At 38.7% G+C, this 21,981-nt stretch overlaps 1 protein-coding gene and 1 pseudogene across 1 annotated transcript in view; both read left to right on the top strand.

Moving 5' to 3' along the window:
- The window catches only part of PAPPA2 (pappalysin 2), a 267,023-nt gene that overhangs the window by 100,018 nt on the left and 145,024 nt on the right, over positions 1 to 21,981 (top strand). Inside the window, 2 exon segments of the mRNA XM_038542421.1 lie at positions 18,848 to 19,141; positions 21,372 to 21,564. Of these exon segments, the coding sequence (XP_038398349.1) occupies positions 18,848 to 19,141; positions 21,372 to 21,564 (487 nt within the window).
- On the top strand, positions 3,241 to 3,339 carry LOC119872775 (annotated as a pseudogene).

The raw sequence follows: 21,981 nt of genomic DNA, 5'->3' as shown, positions 1-21,981 counted from the left end.
TAAATATAACTCAGTTGTTTTTTTCCATTCAGGAAAATTGCCAAGTTCTCAGTGAAAGGAATACAGGCAGAGTAGAGAGCAGTCTAGAGCCTGCTGAAGTCTCACTAATGGAGAGACAAAAATTAGAAGTCAGGCCGTCCAAGTCATCCAAGACTCACATAGAAACAGAAATACCCCATAAAGAGTGATATTTTGCTCATGATTTTCTTTTAAGATATTTGCTAACTACTAATCCATACATTCCCAGGGCCATCAGCCAAGAAAACAAGTATAAAATAATTTGTGAGAGATTCAAAAGTCAAATAATAGTTTCAGGAGTCTCATAGTAGAGGGAAGAAAAAATTGGAGTTGAGGCCCTATCAAGGGGTGGGGGCGGGGTAGGGCTGAGACACCTTGTGTGATATAGCAAACAGAAATAGTCCAGATTACACAAAGCCTGAAATCCTGCCTCGTCACTCCCTGTGTGAAAGAAAGTCATTTGGCTACATTTAACTGCAAACAAGAGGAAATTGGTATTTTCTTCTTTCCTCTGGAGGAAGATAGCATCATGAAAAGCCTCTACAAGTTGTCATGCATGATATCCAGCAATCAATAAAAAATTATCAGTTATGCCAAGAAACAGGGACAAATGATTATGAACTTAGCTAAACAAAGAAATAAGCAGTCATTAATAAATACAGACTCACAGATTACCCAGATATTGGAGTATTGAATATTGGCTTTAAGATAACTATGATTTTTTTTAAAGATTTATTTATTTATTTATGATAGACAGAGAGAGAGAGAGAGAGAGAGGCAGAGACACAGGCAGAGGGAGAAGCAGGCTCCATGCCAGGAGCCTGACGTGGGACTCGATCCCGGGACTCCAGGATTGCGCCCTGGGCCAAAGGCAGGCACTAAACCGCTGAGCCACCCAGGGATCCAAGATAACTATGATTAATATGTTATAAAACATATATTAAAATGCAGAGTATCTTCTGAGAACTAGAATTTATAATAATAAATTAAATGGAAATTTTAGAACAAAAAGTACAGGTGAAATTAGGAAATTAATAGATAAGTTTATGATCAGGGGAGAGGATTAAATAACTAAAAAATTGTAGAAGACATTCGTATTGAAACTCAGAGAGAAAAATATAGAAAATATTGGAAAATTTTAGAAAAATATAGAAAATAACTTGAGACATTTAAGACCTGATGAAAATTTTCTAATGTAAATTAGAGTTCTAGAAGAAGAAAAAGATATTGGGGCAGAAAAAAATAGCAAGGAGATAATGGCTAAGACTTGTAAGTGACAGAAGATAGCAAACAACAGATTCAAATGTTTTACAAACCCCAGGAAAGATAAAATAGAAAGACAACCACAACTAGGTCCATTATAGCAAAAGTACTTAACAACTATAGACAAAGAAAAAAATACTTATAAGTAGCTAGAGGGAAAAAGGTACATAATTTTGTTTTTAATTTTTTAATTTTTAATTATATTTAAATTCAATTAATTAGCATATAATATATTATTGGTTTCAGAGGTAGAAGTCAGTGATTCATCAGTCTTATATAATACCCAGTGCTCATTACATCTCGTGCCCTCCTTAATGTCCATCACCCACTTACCCCATCCCCTTCCCCCATCCCCCCCAGCAAACTTCAGTTTGTTTCCTATGATGAAGAATCTCTTATGGTTTGTCTCCTTCTCTGATTCTATCTTGTTTTATTTTTTCCTCTCTTCTCCTATGATCCCGTTTTTTGTTTCATAAATTCTCACATAGTGAGATCATATAATTGTCTTTCTCTGATTGATTTATTTCACTTAGCATAATATTCTTTAGTTCTACCCACATCATTTCAAATGGCAGGGTTTCATTTTTTTTTTTTTGATGGCTGAGTAGTAGTACATTACACTAAAAGGACAAACAATGAGATTCATATGCTCACTTTTCAACAGAAACTATAGAAGTCATAAGACAACAGATATAATTTTTTAAATGCAAAAAGAAAATAATTGTCAACTTAGAATACTATACTCAGCAAAAATATCTTTTAAAATAAAGAAAAATTAAAAATATTTTCAGACCTATAAAACTGAGATAATTTAACATCAGTGGTAAAATAATGCTGAAGAAAGTTAACAAAGAAAATGACCCCAGATGAGAAGAGACATACAAAAAGAAATGAATGATACAAGAAAGGATAAAAATATTAAAAGTAATAACAGTAATGGTTTTTGGTTTAAAATATATGTATAATTAAAATATGACAACAGTTGCACAGAAGATGGAAAAGAAAGTAAATGAAGTTAAAGAATTTAATTTATGGCTTAATTAACAAAATTAATATACCTAAACAGTAAAGAATATACATCATTCTTATGTACCATAGAAAATTTTCTGAGAGTTCTGGGCCAAAGAGTAAACTACAAAGGATTGCATTCAGGAAGTCTTGCTCTCTCAAAGCATTGGAAATAAGGTATAGAAGTCAATAACAATAAAATACAACAAAAAACTGGGAAATCCCCAAATATTTGGAAACTGTGATATACTTCTAATTACCTCATGGCTCAAGGAATAAATTGCAATGGAAATAGAACATATTTTAAATGAAATGACTATGACAATAGGGCCTATCAAAATTTATGGTATATACAAGAAGTTCTAAGTAGAGTGAAATCTATAGCTTTATATGTTAAAAAAGAAAATGTCTGAGCTAGGTATCCATCTCAAGAGAGTAGCAAAGAATAATATATTAAATTTAAAAAATGATGACAGAAGGAAATAATAAAAATAAGAAAAGAAATAAAATAGAAATTAAACATTAATTAGAAAAAAATTAACAGAGTTCAGTTTTGGGGGGGAGGGGCAAAGAATTGATAAATCCCCAGAAAAATTGAAGGGGGGGGAGGGCGGGAGGTGGGGGTGAATGGGTGACGGGCACTGAGGGGGGCACTTGACGGGATGAGCACTGAGTGTTATTCTGTATGTTGGTAAATTGAACACCAATAAAAAATAAATTTATTAAAAAAAAGAAATGGAAATGAGAAAGAATACATAACCACTATGAGAAATGAAAGGAGTAGTATTTTTTATATATACTACAGACATTAATAGCCATAAGTATTTTCAGCAAATGATGTTATAGTAATTACACATCCATAGATAAAAGAAAATGAATTTCGATATGAATTTCATACCTTGTAAAAAAAATTAACATAGATCAGAGATTTAAATATAAAAAGTATACCTAGTGCTTGCTTCGGCAGCACATATACTAAAATTGTAATAATACAGAGAAGATTAGCATGGCCCCTGCATCAGGATGACAGGTGAAGTGTTCCATATTTTTATACAAAGTAAATAAGATGGCCAAAAGTAAGTGATAGAATTTTATTTTATTTTTTTAAAGATTTTTATTTATTTATTCATGAGAAACACAGAGAGAGAAAGAGGCACAGACAGAGGCAGAGGGAGAAGCAGGCTCCATGCAGGGAGCCTGACGTGGGACTTGATCCAGGGTCCTCAGGATCATGCCCTGGGCCAAAGGCAGCGCTGAGCCACCCAGGATGCCCAAGAGAGAGAATTTTAAAAGCAGGAGAGAAAGGAAAGCAGTTACATATAAGGGAAACTGCGTAAGGCTATCAGTGGATTTTTCAGCAGAAACTTTTCAGGCCTGAAGGAACATCATGATATATTCAAAGTGCTAAAAGAAAAAAACAACAACAACAACAACAACAACAACAAAAAACCCCAAAAAACCTGCAGCCAAGAATACTCTATCCAGGAAGGCTTTCATTCAGCATAGAAAGAAAGAATTTCCCAGAAAAACAAAAGTTAAAGGAATTCATGACCAGGAGCAAAACCAGTCATGCCCATGTCACACACAATGCCATCAGCCTGTGAGTCCCAAATCCACAGTCCAGTTGCCCTCCTCCCTGAGTCAGCATGCACTACCTGCCATCTGCTCATTGCCAAGTCAACACGCCTTTACCTTGGATTGACAAGGACTCAAACTGACACTCTTCCCTATCAAATTCCAACCCCTGTGCTCTAGTTTGTGCACAAAAGTGGGCATAATTGTAACAGAAGAATGAAGCAACCCACATAGTGACACTAATTCTGTGAAATATATAAAGGATAAAAGGAATGTGCTAAACTGAGAACATCCCCAATAAGCACATCAAAGAATAATACATACAGCATGATTCTGGTTACTAAAAGAAACAAACCTGGGAAAAATAAAACAAGACAAAATCAGAGAGGGATACAGACCATAAGAAACTCTTAATCATAGGAAACAAACTGAGGGTTGCTGGAGGGGAGGTGGGTGGGGGGATGGGGTAACTGGGTGATGGGCACTAAGAAGGGCATGGGATGTAATGAGCACTGGGTATTATATAAGACTGATGAATTACTGATCTCTACTTCTGAAACTAATAATATATGTTAATTAATTGAATTTAAATAATAATAAAAGAAACAACTCCCCCTCCTAAAGTAAACCTATAGAACTTTTAAAAGAAAATATAAGAGAAAATCTTCAGGGCAGAGCAGGGCTAGATGAAGAGTGCTTATATATGACCCCCAAAGCGTGGTCCATAAAAATAAAAATGACAAATTGGACTTGATAAAAAATTTAAAGCATTTCCTCTGAGAAACACTTTTTAACATGAACAAAGAAATGGCAGACCTGGAAGAAATACTTGTGGACCATACATCTCATAAAAGATATGTATCTGGAATATATAAAGAATTTCAAAATTCAACAGACAAATGTTTCAGTTAAAAAATGGGCAAAGACATGAATAGACATTTTAACAAAGAAAATAAGCACATGAAAAGATGTTCAGTATCATTAGCCATTGGGGAAATACAAATTAAAACCACCATGAGATATTATAACACACTTTTTAGAAGAGCTAAAATAAAGAACCGTGACAATACTAAATGCCAGCAGGGATGCAGAGAAACCAGATCTCTTATACATTGCTGGTGGGAAAGTAAAATAGCAACCACTTTGGAGAATACTTTGATAGTTTCTTCTAAAACTAAACCTAGATCCAGCAACTGAACTCTTAGATGTTTATCCCCAAGAAATTAAAACATATGTCTACTCAAAAACCTATACATCAGTTTTCATAGCAGCTTCATTTGTAAGAGTCTAAAAACTGGAAATGACAGAAGCATCCTTCCATGCTAGCTGTTTAAACAAAGTGTGCTACATCCACACAATGGAATGCTACCCAAAAGTAAAAAGGAACAAAGTATGAAAGCATTAAACAACTTAGATGGATCTCAAGTGTGTTATGTTGAATGAAAAAAAAACTCACAAGTTACATGCTGTCTGAGTTTATGTAGTATTTTCAAAATTCTATGTAGTAGTCTCAAAATGAGGTAATGATAGACAAAGAACAAGCTAGTGGTTGCCTGAAGTCAGAATTGGGGTATGGGGGAGGGATATAGTATGAATGTGACATGAAGGATAGCAGGAGAGAGATCTTAATGGCGATGGAACAGCTCAGTATCTTGATTGTGGCAGTAGTTATACAGAGGTATACATGTGATAAAATTGCATAGAACTGTAAAACACACACACACACACACACACACACAGGAGTATATGTAAAAACTAGTGAAATCTGAATAAGGACTGTGACCTTTATGCATAAGCAGAGTATGCCACATCTAGTAGATATTCCATGAATATCACTGAATGAAGGGATGAATGAATAAATGAATGGAGTATTAAATTTAAATGGTTTCAAGAAATGTTTAAATTATCTCATGAGTCACTGACTCATAATGAATTGCAAAAGAGACTAGGTATATTTATATTTTATCCTTAAGCCTCTTAGGAATAACCGTTTTCCTATAACATGTTCCTTAATATACTTTTCAAAAGTAGCAGACTAGCCTGAGCAGCTGAAAGATCTGGCTCAGTGTGAAATTGCTTGTGTTCTTATTTATTTCTTCTTGTTCAGTCATGATTGTGACTGAACAAAGGAACCATATTGACCTACATCACATGTAGAGTAGTACAGACAGCTGGCAGAACATGACAGAGGAAGACATTGAGGATTTTCTAAATAGAGTATTTTTAAGACTCAAGATTAAGATTATCTATTTGTGTCAACATTGAAGAATCCCATCATTTTGAGGGTCAGCTGAGGGACCCAGCAGATAAGTACACTAACCTGAGAGATTGAAGATTGAATCCAATTTCTGACTACCAATGGCTTAAATCAGTACACGGAAAGACTGGTGTAATTCACAGTTGTGCTTTTCCAACCACATCATTTCTGACTTTCAACATGCTTTTGTACTTTTATTTATTTATTTATTTATTTATTTATTTTTATCTTTTTTTTTTTTTTTTTTTGCTTTTGTACTTTTAATACTATGGTAATGCAGGGTAGAATTTTTTTTTTATAAGTAAATGAATGAATGAGTTTCCCTTGAGCTCTACTGTTAATTGTTTGAACATCTTTAGCCTTAGGACACTGCACTTAAACTGAAAATGTATCTTCAAAGGCAGAAGACTTAAATTTGCAGTAAACCAGCCTTTTCATAAGCTATTGATACCATGCTCCTAATCATTCATTCAAAGAAAAGTAGTTGAATCTGTTTGTGGTAATACTGGAGATACAGTAGTAAAATGAGATTACCCTAAATGTTTCCACAATATAACTGCGAGGCAGATATGCAAATATACGCTTTCACTACTGTGTGATGATACTGCCCATGAAGTCAGGTAGGAACATGAAGAGAAAGTGCCTAATTGTGCTCAAAGCATCAGAGAAGGATTCCCAGAGGGGCAGAGGCGGGAGAGGAGAGTTGAAAGATAAGTAGAAGTTGGCTTGGCAGACAATGAAACAGCATTCCAGAGTAGAAGGACTGATAGATGCCAAGATTCAGGCTGTTAAAAACCTGGGCATGCTTAGAAGTGGGAGGTACTTGGAATAGCTAGTGTCATGCTTTGCAAACATATTTTTACTCTTGTATTCCCAAACCTTTTGAAAAACTCTGAACCCCTTCATACGTTCTAAGAGCAACATCTAAAATAGTGGCAAAGAATATAATTATGTATTATTTTAAATGATTGACATTTTAAAATAGATTTTTGATCTACTCTCCTAAATAGAATCTTCAGTAACAGTGTCATATAACCACCATAATTCACAAATTAATGACCACGCACTTTTTTAACATTGGGAAATTATTCAATGCATCTTTTTCTGTTTAAATTTGTGTTTCCATTCTATTTCTCCTGTAGAACTTTATATTAATGTAACATATGCATATTTTTAAAGTCTTTAGTTATTTATTTTTCTGCCAAAAACATATTTTAAATAACTCTTTTGTGATAATTTTTTTCTTTTGTGATAATTTTTAATTAAACTTTTAATCTTGAGATAATTGCATATCCACATATAATTCTAAGAGATAATACAAAAAATTCTACATACCCTTTACCTCCTGTCCTCCAATGGTAACATCAGCAAAACTGTAGTACAATATCAAGACCAGGATATTGATACTGATCATAAGTTTTAAAGTGTTAGAAGATTTCTTCTCTATGAGTTATCTTTTCAAATGGCTGCTTGTCCAAAATTGATCAAAACACTGTTTTAAAATGTTGATTAATAAATAGTAAACAAAATGAGAAATGCATATTTTAATGAGATAAGTGTGGCTTTTCTTCCCCAAATTAGTTCTTATCTTTGTGGATGAATGTAATTATTGCTACATTGAAATGGGATTTAGCATCAATTATGTTGCTTTTTTTTCCCCCTTCCATAGCTCTGAGTGCTGACAAATTTGTTCACATAAATAAGTAGATGGGAAAAAACGGAATTCTATTTGCCTGGATAGTGGTGCCAAGGTAGAAAATACAGGAAAAGGAGGAGCAAATGGGGACCTGGTTTGGTTTGGATATGTTGAGTTTGGGATCTCTACAATCTATGTAGGGACTTTCACAAAAGCAGGAGGAGGAGCAGGATTGAGGGAAGAGAGAATTTTTAGAAATACACTGAAGGAGAGAGAATTTTGAGAAACTCACCTGTGGCCCACATATGCAGCTGCTGCAGAGAGATGAAGTCAGTACAAGTCATGTTGGCTAGGTTAGAGAAGAGAGTCTGTCACTCCTGGGCACAGAAGTTAGGCACTTAAGAGTTTTCTGGGCCAATCAGCTTCCCAGTTGTTCTAGGGAATAGGTGTGTACAACCAAAGAACACTCAGAGATCTTGATTAGATCACTAACAACATGTCCCAGTGTTCAAGGTCCCAAGAACTGTGTGTGAAGGGACTTGAACCTGGATCATATGGGGGTTTAAACATATAGGGTCTTCAAGAGGTCCAGATATGTGACCATTTTAGGAAAATAAGTCTTTGAACCATAGAGTGGGTTAGGGTTTCCCTTGGATATGAACAAATAGAATCTTGAGCAAATCACCTCTCTGAGCCTTACTTTCCCATATATAAAATAGCGATAATAAGCACAAGGAAGAGAACTGGCACATATTAGGACATCAATAAATATCAGCTCCATTAGTAGTAGCAGAAAAAGTAGTAGAAGCTTCAAATACAATGTGTCTGTGTTTAACCTTCCTGGTTGTGCCCTCAACCTACCACCTTACCTTCAACCTGGAGATTTTTTGTACCCAGGGAAGATATTGGCTCCTTTGGAACTCAGTGGACGGGAGGAGAAAACTAGCACAGGGTGATGCAGCTGTGGCAGGTATCTGGGGGAACACAAAGGAGTAGCACTGTAGGGGGCAAGGGAAGATAAAAGCAGCAAAATTTACGCAGAGGTAAGATATCTCTCCCCCAACCAGAACTTTTGTAGGAGTCCCCCAGGGAAAAATTCAGCTTCCTCCCAACCAAACTGTGGATGTTGACATTAGGGTGACATATTCATGTGCAAGGTGGCTAAGGTGGCAAGTGCTGAGAAATGGATATGACATGTGGGAAGTCTGATAATCTCAGCCAGATTGTTTCTGTGGAGTGCAGGGTTAGACTCCAGAATGGGATAGGTGGAAGAATCTACTGGAAGGTGACAAGGAGCACTCTGGTACAAGTGGTCATTAGATGGCTGGAGTAAAGTGACACAGATTTTGTCCCCAGTCCCCTGCTCTCCTCTTTACTATGCCAAAGCAGGATGATTCTCCCAGGAAATAAGGAGTGAATGAGATGTATAAACTGGAGAGCACATGTAAATAGGAGGATTTATAGAATCTGTCATGAGACAAGCTACATGATGAGCAAGATGAGGACTGGGAATACCCACTAGCTGCTATTATAGATTATTACATTGTCAGAAGATGATATTTAGCAAATAGAGTTATTCTGGGTGTCTTGCGGTTTTGAACATATAAGGAGCACTCTTGGATTTTGAAAACTTTAGACAAAATTTGTCTTAGGATGTGAATTTCATACTCTGAAATTGAAGTGCTCCAAAGATAGGTTCATGAATTTGTAAATAAGGAAAGTAGTCACCTTTTATATGATGACTTGAAAGATCTCTATTTTTTTAAAGATTTATTTATTTATTTATTTATTTATTTATTTATTTATTCATGAGAGACACAGAGAGAGAGTCAGAGACGCAGGCAGAGGGAGAAGCAGGCTCCATGAAGGGAGCCTGACGCAGGGCTCGACCCCAGGTCTCCAGGATCATGCCTTGGACTGAAGGCGGTGCTAAACCACTGAGCCACCCGGGCTGCCCGAAAGATATTTATTTATTTATTTATTATTTATTTTTATTCTTTTAGAGACAGCATCTGAGTAGGGGGTGAGGTGGGGGAGAAAGGGCAGAGGGAGAGGGAGAGAGAAAATCCCAAGCAGGCTCCATGTTCAGTGCAAAGCCCAGTGTGGGGCTTGATCTTATGACCCTGAGGTCATGACCTGAGCTAAAATGAAGAGTCGGATGCTTCACAAACTAAGCCACCCAGGCACCCCAAAGAACTCCTCTTTTATCTTTATATTTTTTAAAGACTTTATTTATTCATGAGAGACACACAGAGAGAGGCAGAGACATAGGCAGAGGGAGAAGCAGGCTCCCTGTGGGGAGCCTGACGTGGGACTCGATCCCTGGGATCATGACCTGAGCCAAAGGCAGATGCTTAACCACTGAGCCACCTAGACGTCCCCAAAGATCTCCTCTTTTAAAATATGTCCTAGTAATTATTGAATCCTTGGAGCCTAGAATAGTAACTGACATTGAATAGATGTTCAGGAAGTGCTGATTTATTCATTTATTAATGAATTTTTAAAATATTTTTTCCATTCATAACTCTTTGTTGCCTAAAAGTCTGGTACCAGTGTGTGTGTGTGTGTGTGTGTGTGTGTGTGTAGCATTACCCTCATCCACAGCAAGAAAGGATTAACATATTGTCTCTGATGCCCAGAATAATAACAGGAATAACATCTTCCAGTTTTATTAATGGGATTATTTTTCTCATGTGTGGGGGTGGCTAGAGAACCCTGAGTGCTTGATACTTGACAACAGGAGTGGCTGAGAGAGTATAAAAGAAGACAGAAAATGACATCAGACTGTAAACTCTTCACCCTCTATGCATTCTTGTCTTGGTTCAGCCTTGTTCAGAACAAGGACTTCCTTCTATGAGAGCACAGGCTGTAAAACTAAGAAACCGATACAAGAGTTGATGAATGGGTTCTGGGCTAGTTTTGTTAAAAGCCTGCTTCATTTTCTAGCTCCTGTGACCTCTTCTTTTTAAAAATCTTCTCTATTTCTTTCTCTCCCCTTGGCTGTCAGTCTACCTCTGCACTTTCTTCCCTTACCTTGAGTCCCTACGCATACTTTGTTAGGTTTGTCCCTTCATTGTGGAGAGTATGCTTAGAAGAGTGTTTTAGCCAGTAACGAAGTAATTATGTAGGCACCTGCAGACCAGCCCTCAACCTCCTTGTTTTATGGCCACATAAAATTCAGCCCTAAAAATTTTACAGAACTATTTTAAAGTCATTCAACTAGTGTCATTTCCTCAAACTGCCTGTGTTGCTTTTTTCTTCTTTTAAAATAAAAGTAGCTTTGGGAGTCATTCTTTTTACTATGTGCCACTTTGGCGGTCTTGTACTAAAGCTGGGAAAAGCCAGTTGCAACATGGGAATGCAGCATCACCTTGGGACTTTGGTTCTCTGCTACTGAGATTTCATCTTTTAATCAGCAACTTCCCCTTTATTTCTTCCCCTGTACCATCTCCTAGACCACACAGCAACCCTGTCCTATTTTTTAGCTTGTCCCTTATATGTTTTTTTTTTTTTTTTTTTTTTTTTTATGATAGTCACAGAGAGAGAGAGGCAGAGACATAGGCAGAGGGAGAAGCAGGCTCCATGCACCGGGAGCCCGATGTGGGATTCGATCCTGGGTCTCCAGGATCGTGCCCTGGGCCAAAGGCAGGAGCCAAACCGCTGCGCCACCCAGGGATCCCTAGCTTGTCCCTTATAATCAAGGCTAAAAGGTCTTCTAAGACTGTATTTGTTCTTTCCCTGTCAGTCCATTGAGCAACAGCTGTGCCACATGTGGCCACCAGTTGCTGCATCCAGGAGCCCCACTCATATTATGTACTATGTGCAAGTTAGTGGTACTGACTTTAAGTCTCAGCATATACATTCAGGTATGCAAGAACTATAGCTTTTATTTATCCTTCTGTAATTAAATTTAATTTCTGTTTTGAGCCCCTACTTAGCTGGACAGTAGACATTTATTATTAGCTTCTTTTGCCCAGGGCTGTATCTAACTCCAGAGATGGCTTATGAATGCCAAGGTTATAGGGGAAAGGATTAATTTTGTCCTTAATTGTCAGGGATGCTGTCATATGAGATGGCCACTGTTTCTATCACAGGGTCCCACCTTCAGGGAATCTCTGGGAAGCTCTGTCTCTCTTCCCTTATAGCCATCTTCTCTAGACCAAGGACTCTTACTCAGGAATCCATTACTGGAATAAGGCAAGATCCCCCTGCTATCAGATCACATGTACCTATTTTAAATCCTTTTACTGGGGTATTGAAATACAGAATACAGTGCACTTCATCTGGACCCACCACCATCTGTATATTCCCATTATTTCCCTTTTATCTCTTTTCTCTTCCTCCAGCTTAGAAAAAATTGTTCCAGGCTAAGATGTGATGATGGCATTGGTAATGTGAAGCAAGGATCACTGCCTTTCATTCACCTAACATGCTAGCTAAACCCTGCATCTCCTTAGGGCCCAAATGGCATAGACTTTGGAAATCTCAAAGTCAGAAAATGGCTTCATTTTTTTGCTTTTCACTTCATCTTGTACCTCCTAGTGAGCTAATGGGTGAATACAGAAGAACCTGGCTTCTGAATTGGCAATGGGGTAATGGGCCAGGAGCCACTGGGATAAAATGTGAGTATTTTCAAAATGTTGCCCTCCATTCACACTATTGCTTCAAAGTTTCCCCTGAGTAGGCACTCCTGGATTTTGTCATCAGTTCCTAGGCAGCCTTGTTGGACAGGTGTTGGGGAGGTGAATGAAGGTAGTATCTGGTAGTTTCTTAGGGTGAAGATTGAAGAATGAAGATAATGTTGAAAACATATATTGGCATGTCTTTCTTCTACTTCCTGTTTCAATGTAGCAAGTAAAAGCAGAGAACATAAAGAAAGGGATTCAATTGTAGGGAAGGGAATCTCATCCCCCCATTCTACCACTATATTTAATCCCTTATTTGTGTTTTAGTTTTATTCTCTAAGATGAGGAGAAACAAAAATGAACAGTGGTTTTGAGTATAAGAAATGATAATTATATTCTCTATAACTAGAGAAGGAGGAGGAAAATATTATTAGCATTACAGGAAAAAAAGGTGTCTTGTGTAAATCTGACCTACCAGCAAGGTCTGTGAAGAATTGAACTAACAGTTCAATCTTATAAGATTTCCTTTCCATATACAATCACTAATTTTAAGCTATCACAAATAATTTTTGAATATCAGTATGTTGTCTATGGATTGAATGGGTACTTCTCTGTATGTAACTCTGTCCAAGTCTTGTCTGTCTTCTGGGTGCCCATGGGTTTCAGGAGCAGAATAACATGGAAATAAAGTGTGAGCAGCCTAAGGGCAAATCAGAGCTCCTCATGTAGAGGTGTTTGTCTCCTTTGCCTAACAATGCCTGGTTTCACTCTGGAAAGTCTGCCCTGTTTGTGGTCAGACCCTAGCCTTCCCATTTTCCTGATGAACGAAGATGGTAAGGAGGAAGCCAACCAGGGATGGGGGCAAATGAGCCTGTGTGGCCAGGCTACATTATATAATTATAGTAATATTGACAAATGGTCTAGTACACATTTGGGGTTACTCTATTCCAGAAAACAAGCTAAATAATTATTTGTCTACATCACTGTTTCAATCTCCATAATAACCCTTTGAGGTAGGAACTCTCATATTACCATGAAACAGATCAGTAAATAGCCTTGAGGGCTTTTAAGGAATATTCCCAAGGATAAGGATCAATAAATTTCCAGTGAGTGTCCACAGCCAAAGAAGGAGCCCATGTCACTTCAAAGGTCATCTTGTGTGAGAGGCTTCTGTGAAGTTCTGTAAGGACCCACTGTAACCACTCAGAGTCTTACTCATGCTAGTAGTAATGGAAATGGAAGAAAGTGTGGGGCATAGGTATCAGCATCAAAAGGTATTGCTGCTTTGTTTGGATATTAAAATAGAATAGAAACTGGAAAGTAGCATTTTGTACTATTTTTTTTATTATTCCTATTAAGTTACTCCTGGAAAGAATTGCACATTTCCCTCAGTAGGTGGGAATTCATCACAGTTCCTCAGAACCTCCTTGGTCAGACCCAAATAACAGAGTGGGCAGGAGGGGGGTTGTTATTCTGGAGACTCCGTTTTTACTTATTTTTTTTTATCAGGTCTTATTCCTTCTTAATGAAAAGAAGTTCTCACATTCTTCTTTTTGGATTTTTGGCAGCAAGTCTTTATGCTTCACTCAGGCTTTGAGGTGAATGTGTGTGTGTGTGTGTGTGTGTGTGTGTGTGATTTTTATTAAAACGTTAAAGAACTTTTATAAACTAAACCATGAAATAAATTAATGTTTCTCCTCTCCTACCCACATGGATATATAAGTATGTGTGTGATTAAAACCCACTCCCTTAATAATTTCACAAGTTTGTTTAGTTGGAATAAAGAGTGATTAGAAGAACCTCATGAGACCCCATGCACATGGAAGAGGAAGGGGAGGGAGTGAGGACCAGCAGGCAGTGAATCTGGATCACTTGAAATTCTTGTAGATCTAAGGGTAGAATGCCTGCGTCTGCTCTTGTCCAGCATTTCCCTTCTCTTCAGGCTCTTGAGAGGTGGGGGTCATGGAATACAAGTTACAGGGCCAGGGGATGACCGTCCACGATAATACAAGTTTTTCTTCACATGATATTTATGATCGTCTCACACAGTCCGAAATGTTAGCTTTTAAAGGCAGAGGATGAGAATAGGAAGGAATCTTAGGGATAAGCCTGGCTACCACCTTATTTTGCAGATAACCTAGGGAAAGGTGAAAGAGCAGAGTCAAGTCGTACAGCTAGTTAGGGTCAACACCATGTTCCAAGTTCCTTAAGTTCCACTCCAGTGTGATTCCATAATCACTTGGGCTCTAGCCAGAAGAATTACTATAAGAGGACCTTAGGCTTTTTCCTCAACATGTATTAGTGTACAGAGACTACTTACTTCTAAAATAGAACATACAATATTCTATCTAACACACACATAGCAACTAAGCTCATTATTCTGTGTTCCATACAATGATTTGGAGGCAAAAATCCCATCTTCCTGGAAAAAAACTATTTAACAGTAAGTGTGTTAAAGGTTTATGTTTTTAATTAAAACTTAAGTGCTATGTGGTTAAATCTAAATTCTCCTGTTTGGGGAATGTACATTAAGAGTGCTATGGAAGAAAAGCCAACTGTCATTGGTGTGGAGGAGATTTGCTGGATGTGTTGAGGACTTGCATTTTTATTCTTCTTCATCTCCTTATACATGAGGTGGTTTACTGAAAGAGAATATCCTAGATTTGGAAATATCTCATTTGGGGTTGAGGTACAAACTTCTGTATCTTCCTATTTTTGCCATCCCTTCTCCCCTAATCTTATTTCTGTTCAACTGTAACCCCTTTCTTTTACCACTGGAAGAGATCCCAAGAGGACTTGGGATGGACCGACCATACCAATGGGTAGAAAATGACTATTGATTGGGAGCTTTCTTTGTCCTTGTTAGTGTTCCATGAATTGTGCTCTAAGGAATCTAGTATTCCATATATCAAAAGGTATTCTACCTCAAACAGAATCTGTGTTCAAATGAGTTTGGGAAGTAAAGGGTTAAACAGAACTGCTGTAGGGCTTTTGAGGGCAGATTCCAGGGAGGTGTAAATCTGCAGGAGGTGGGTGTACTTAACCATGGGATACCACAGGGTTTAGGAAGAACTCAGTGTGGATACTTCAACTTTATAGGTGAATTGTAGCCTTTCAAAGTCCTGTTTCTGTCAGATTGGTTTTTTGAATCCAAACCTTGCTTAGAGGTGAGGGAAGGAAAGGAGGAAAGAGGTTAAGGCTGTAGGGGGTAGGGGTGTGGTGGAGGAAGCTGTAAGGCAGTGAAGGCATTTACAAACCCTGTGCTCTTAGAGCACCTTTGCTGATATGAATGAAGGAGAGCTGAGAGCATCCTGGTGTATGAATGATGATGATTCCTGCTGCAACAGAGGTAAGCAGGAAGGAGTCTGCATCTTGAAATGTGGAAATACTGTATTTTGCTGTCTTTATTCAAATACTGGGCATGCTGGCTGTTACTGAAATCTGTTTTCAAATTACTTTATGTTGACATAATGATGCATAAATGAAAGAAATATACAGGAAATAATTTTATGTAAGGGAAAAAAAGGTTAATGTTGGAGAATAAGAACTTTTACTGGAAGTGATAGGAATGATAAACAAGAGAGATAAGATCTAGCTCTGTTTTAGAGGTGAGAGCGGACATATTTCAGGACGGGTTTTGGCATGCTTTGGTTAATATCAGCATGTCTGAGTAGACAGTAGAAGCTGGGACTTGAATTTAGAAACTTCCATTTGAAGTAAGGTAGTCACTAAATGGGCAGATTGAGTTGCTCATTGCAGAAGCCAGTGGGCATGGCACCACATATCCTATGATTCTGTTCTGCACATAAAATAATTTCTGTAGTTATCTATAGGGCATCACCTAGAATTCAAGAATGAGACATAATCCTTGGAATACAATCTTGTGAAAGAAAGGCAGGGCTATTCTTTTGGAGGAACTGTTATACTCAGTAGACTATTGATAGAGGGAGGGCTCAGATAGGATGAATGAAGCAAGTCTAGGGAATTGGGATCAGACCTGAGACAGAGGGGCAGGGGCAGCCTGGAAACACAACCAGAGTGTTGGTCCAGAGCTATTGACATGACCTGTTTCAGGTCCTAGAGATTAGGATGAGACCTGATACTGACAATTTTTGGAGATGAAGAAGGAAGGTCAAGTGATTTTAAACATGGGAAGAGGAGGGAAGCAGGGATTGGGAATCTTGGATTGGAAAGATGGGATTGGGAAACTAGACACATAGAAGTTGGGGCACTTGGAGGTCTTTAGCCTTTCCTTTTGTGAGATTAAAATGTTACCATGACTTTCATCAAAACCCAGATTGGATCCAATGAACTCTTCTCTGAAACACCTCCCTTGGTGTTGTCAGAGAGATTTTGGGGAGCTAGGTGGGAAGGGCATATACCTATAGGGCCTCTGACATTCTGAATTGCACGGTAGTTTAGTTGGATTTGTCTTTTGTCTCAATGGTTGTTGCCTCCTTTTGGGTAGGGGTTATGAAATCAGAAGAAGAACACACAACTGTCATTTATTAAACTCCAATGGTGTGTCAAAGGCTTTAGAAATCACAAAAACCAAGAAGTAGGTGCCGCCATCTCCACTTTACAGAAAATACAACTAATATTCCAGAAGGTCAAATAGCTATTCAAGGACTCAGAGCTGATAGTGGAGAACCAGGATTCAGACCTAGACTTCTTGGCTCTAAACACTGTGTGCTTTCACCCAGATCAATGGCTCTCAACTGGAGAAGTCTCAAAAGATACTGAGGTGTATATCCTCCTCTTTGAATATTTGAATTCATTTCATCTGGGCTAGCATTTGGACATCTGTGTTTTTTGTTTTTGCTTCTGCATATAAGCTTATTTCTTTGAAATGAATTAATTATAATTTAAAAACATAGATTGAGGATCATCCATTCTCTTTTCCATAATTGTACCAATTTACATTTCTACCAACAGTGTAATAGAGTTTTAATTTTTTGTTTTATTTTAATTCCAGTATAGTTAATATACAGTGTTATATTAGTTTCGGTTGTATAACACAGTGATTAAACAATTCCATACATCATCCAGTGCTCATTGCAATAAGTGCCTTCCTTAATCTCCATCACATATTTATTTCATCCATCCCTACCTCTCCTCTGGGAACCAAATTTGTTCTCTATAGTTAAGAGTCTGTTTCTTGGCTTATCTCCCTCTCTCTTTTTTGTCCTTTGCTCATTTTTTTCTTAAGTTCCATGTATGAGTGAAATCATATGAGATTTGCCTTTTTCTGACTGACCTATTTCACTTAGCATTATACTCCCTAGCTGCCTTCATGTCATTGCAAATGGCAAGATTTCATTCTTTTTAAAGGCTGAATAATATTCCATTGTAAATATATGTATATGCTATCTCTTCTTTATTCATTCATCTATCAATGGACACTTAGGCTACCATAATTTAGCTAAGATAGATCATGCTGCTATAAACATCAGGGTGCACATGTCCCTTTAAATTAGTATTTCTGTATGTTGGGGGTAAATACCCAGTGATATGATTCCTGAATAGTGGAGTAGTTCTATTTTTAACTTTCTAAGGACACTCCATACTGTTTGTCTGCACCAGTTTGCATTCCCACCAACAGTGCAAGAGGGTTCTAGTTTCTCCACACCCTTACCAATAGTCACTGTTTCTTGTGTTTTTGATTTTAGCCATTCTGACAGGTGTGAGGTGATACCTAAGTTTCTAAGTTTTGATTTGCATTTCCCTGGTGATGAGTGATGTTGAGCATCTTTTCATGTATCTGTTGGTCATCTGGATGTCTTTGGATAAATGTTTGGTCATTTCTTCTGCCCATTTTTAAATTGGATTATTTGGTTTTGGTGTTGATTTGTATAAGTTCTTCATATATTTTGGATATTAATGCTTTTATCAGATATGTCATTTGCAAATATCTTCTTCCATTCAGTAGGTTGTCTTTTAATTTTATTGATTGCTTCCTCCACTATGCAGAAGCTTTTATTTTGATGTAGTCCCAATAGTTTATTTTTGCTTTCATTTCCCTTGCCTCGGGAGACCTATCTAGAAAAATGTTGCTACTGCCAATGTCAGAGATATTACTGCTTGTGCTCTCTTCTAGGATTTTTATAGTTTTAGGTCTCACATTTAGGTGTTTAGGACATTTGTGTTTTTTAACTTCACTAGGTGAAGTTAATATGTAGCCAGGTCTGAGAATCCTGGCCCTCTGTCATGTCATGTTGTCTTTATTGCTATCCCTGTTTTCTAGTACAGCACTCATCTATGTTAGAGGTTCTAGACATGTTTATTGATTAGTTTAGAGGGTGTTTGTGACCAAATGGAAGAGCAGGGACTGGATGCCACTAGAAGTTATAAAGTGTTCCCTTAGAGGCTGAAATGAACACGATGTTTACCAGAAGACATAATTAAGGACCAGAGGGCTGCTATTCATTACATGCTTAGAGATGTTTTCCAAACCTTCCGTTGCAGGTGGCGTTGTCCTCAACCCAGCCTATTACGGCATGCCTGGCCATACCAACATTATGATCCATGAGGTGGGACATGTCCTGGGACTCTACCATGTCTTCAAAGGGGTCAGTGAGAGGGAATCCTGTGATGACCCCTGTAGGGAGACAGTGCCATCCATGGATACGGGGGACCTCTGTGCCGACACTGCCCCTACTCCCAAGAGTAAGCTGTGCCAGGACCCAGAGCCTACCAATGATACCTGTGGCTTCACCCACTTCCCAGGGGCTCCATTCAGTAACTACATGAGCTATACAGGTACCACAACAGTCTCGATGTGACTATTTTCTATTAAGATTATATGAGGGGCCCTTTGTGGCTGGGGTGGGGCATGGAGGTGTGGGAGGTAGAGAGGCCTATGCAGTCATTCATACCAGGACGCTGAAGTGTATTTATCATGGTATGTTCTTTTTTCTTGTATCTTTGAAGAACCTAAAGAATTATGAAGATATTAAGGGGTCTTGTGGACTGGAATCTCTGCTAGAGGTTGAAAGAAAAATACAGTTTTATCTTGGATAGTTTATTTTATTTTTAAAAAATATTTTTTATTTATTCATGAGAGACACACACAGAGAGAGAGAGAGAGAGAGAGAGAGGCAGAGACATAGGCAGAGGGAGAAGCAGGCTCTCCTAGGGGAGCCCAATGCAAGACTTGATCCCAGGACTCCAGGATCCTGACTTGAGCCGAAGGCAGATACTCAACACTGAGCCACCCAGGCATCCCTTATCTTGGAAAGTTTAAAAAGGGGACAAAACCAAAAGGTCTCCTGAGATTCCTTTGACCTTTAGAACTTGACTATTCTTGTTCTTGCCCATGTTCTTAGGCATTCATTTTGAAGCAGACTCCAACAGTGATGGGGAAGAAATTTCTGAGTTAAGGTGGCTCTGTGCTGTTTTTAAGTTGGTCAAGAAAGTGGACCTGGTTAATTTTAAGCTCAAGCTTAGGATTCCTTTTTATTTTGTTATTTTTTTTAAGGTATCATATTTGTTTCTTCCAACCTTTGCCAAGGGCTGGAACACCTGAGTGGCTCAGCGGTTGGGCATTTGCCTTCAGCTCAGGGCGTGATTCCAGAGACCCAGGATCGGAGTCCCACATTGGGCTCCCTGCATGGAGCCTGCTTCTCCCTCTGCCTGAGTCTCTGCCTCGCTCTATCTCTGTGTCTCTCATGAATAAATAAATAAAATCTTAAAAAAAAAAAAAAAACAACTCCAAAACACTAGCCAAGGGCTGATTGTTAGATTACCTACAAAAAAAAAAAAAAAAGATCCTGTCTGATTTAAAAAATGGTACTACTTTCCTGGCTCTGAGAACAACCCTATTACACTGGTCATTATCCTGGATTATGCCTCTTCCTTGTCCTCTTTTACCTTCCTCATTTCTGGCAAAAAGTAGTACTAATCATAGTCTCTTGACAAGGGACTCAAATTTATCTCTAAAAGTAAGGACTGATTTGATTTGATGATTATTCTAGGGAGAAGGAAGGAGATGATTTTTCTGTAAGGTCCAAGGGCTTGTTTGGTGATAAATTCTAGGACTAGCCAAAACAAAACAAAACAAAACAAACAAAAAAACCCCCTCAAAAACCAAAAAAACAAAAACCCCAAAACCAATAAAACACAAGACCTTGGTTATGCCTCAATCTGAAGGGAAGAAAAGAGTGATGAGCTGGTCCCGTTGTGACTTATCAATGTATTTCCATCCATGTCTCATTTTGGTATGTAATTCAGGTGCATTGAATTCATAAGGACCAGCATCCCAGTGGCCCTTGCCAGGGGAGACCAGACAATGGGGTGTAGAGGACAGAGCTCTTTAATTACTAGCTTTGAAGTGGGCAGAGAAAACATCTAAGAAATAGGGGACAGTGTTTGACTGGTGTGCTTTCATTTAAAAAGGCTCTGAATCTAGGATAACTCCTTTTCCAGCTTTATGAAAATTGTGTCTAACAGGGAGATGTGGCAGGCTCCAAAAATAAGGTTGGGACCTCCATTCCCAGTTGTACTGCATCCTTAATGTTTTGGCTCACTCTTTTTTTGAGCATCTCCACTGAATCCTCCCTAACCTTGGCAGAGTCACTGGGCATAAAGCAGGTGTCTGCAACTCCAGAAAAGTTCATGAATAAAAAGGCCATATGCTGAAACACTGCCATCTTGTGGTTTCCTGAATAAGTAACCATCAGTTCCGAGCAATCTACCCCGGGGTGTGTCTCACCCTGGCTCAGCCCAATAGCCAGGTAACGGTATTGCTTTAGGGATAAGCAAGCGCTATTCTCTGCCTTCTCTTTGCCCTTGCAACTTAGATACTCTCCGGAACAGAATGCATTTATTCATTTGACAAGACTTTATGGACGCCAGTAAGTGTGAGGCATTGTGTTGGGTGCTAGAAACTTAGGGTGCAAGCAAGGCAGACTTCAACCCTGCCTTGGTGGTCTTTGCAGGTTAAGACCTATATCTTTCTGTTTCTTCCTTTTTAAAAATTTTATCTCCACAGATGATGACTGCACCGACAGCTTCACCCCTAACCAAGTGGCCCGGATGCATTGCTATTTGGATCTTGTGTATCAGCAGTGGACTCAAAGTCAGAAGCCCACCCCCATTCCCATCCCACCCATGGTCATCGGGCAGACCCACACATCCCTCACCATCCACTGGCTTCCTCCAATTAGTGGGGTTGTGTATGACAGGTGAGAGAGGCGCTTGCCACAGATGAGCTGCTCTGTGTTCTCTGTGGCATTTCTTATGCACAAGGGGAAGAGCATGAAGTGAGGGGAGCCCCAGTTTGGAATGATAAACAGGTACACCGCTGCTCAGGGCTGCCCTGCCATCCTGCTCAGCCCTCACCTCCTTAGCAGAGCTCAAAGGGCTCTCCCATGGCTCATCGCATGTGCTCACTCCTTGGTGAGGGGCCTGTCATGTGTTTCCTTCAGAATGTCCTATCTGGCAGGCTTCTAGGAGCCATGAAGAGGTGGCATTTGCTACCTGTCCAGGTCAGTCATTGCTGCCTGGTGTGAGAGTGGAGCAGAGCCTTGCTACTTGCACAGTGGTGTTGGGGGAAGAAGGTAAGGTGCGTTCCTTCAGGCAGTTCTGGGCAGGGTGGGGTG

Source organism: Canis lupus, chromosome 7 (assembly GCF_011100685.1).
Source record: "Canis lupus familiaris isolate Mischka breed German Shepherd chromosome 7, alternate assembly UU_Cfam_GSD_1.0, whole genome shotgun sequence".
Taxonomy (NCBI): Eukaryota; Metazoa; Chordata; class Mammalia; order Carnivora; family Canidae; genus Canis; species Canis lupus.
This window is presented reverse-complemented; position numbering and strand designations above follow the sequence as displayed.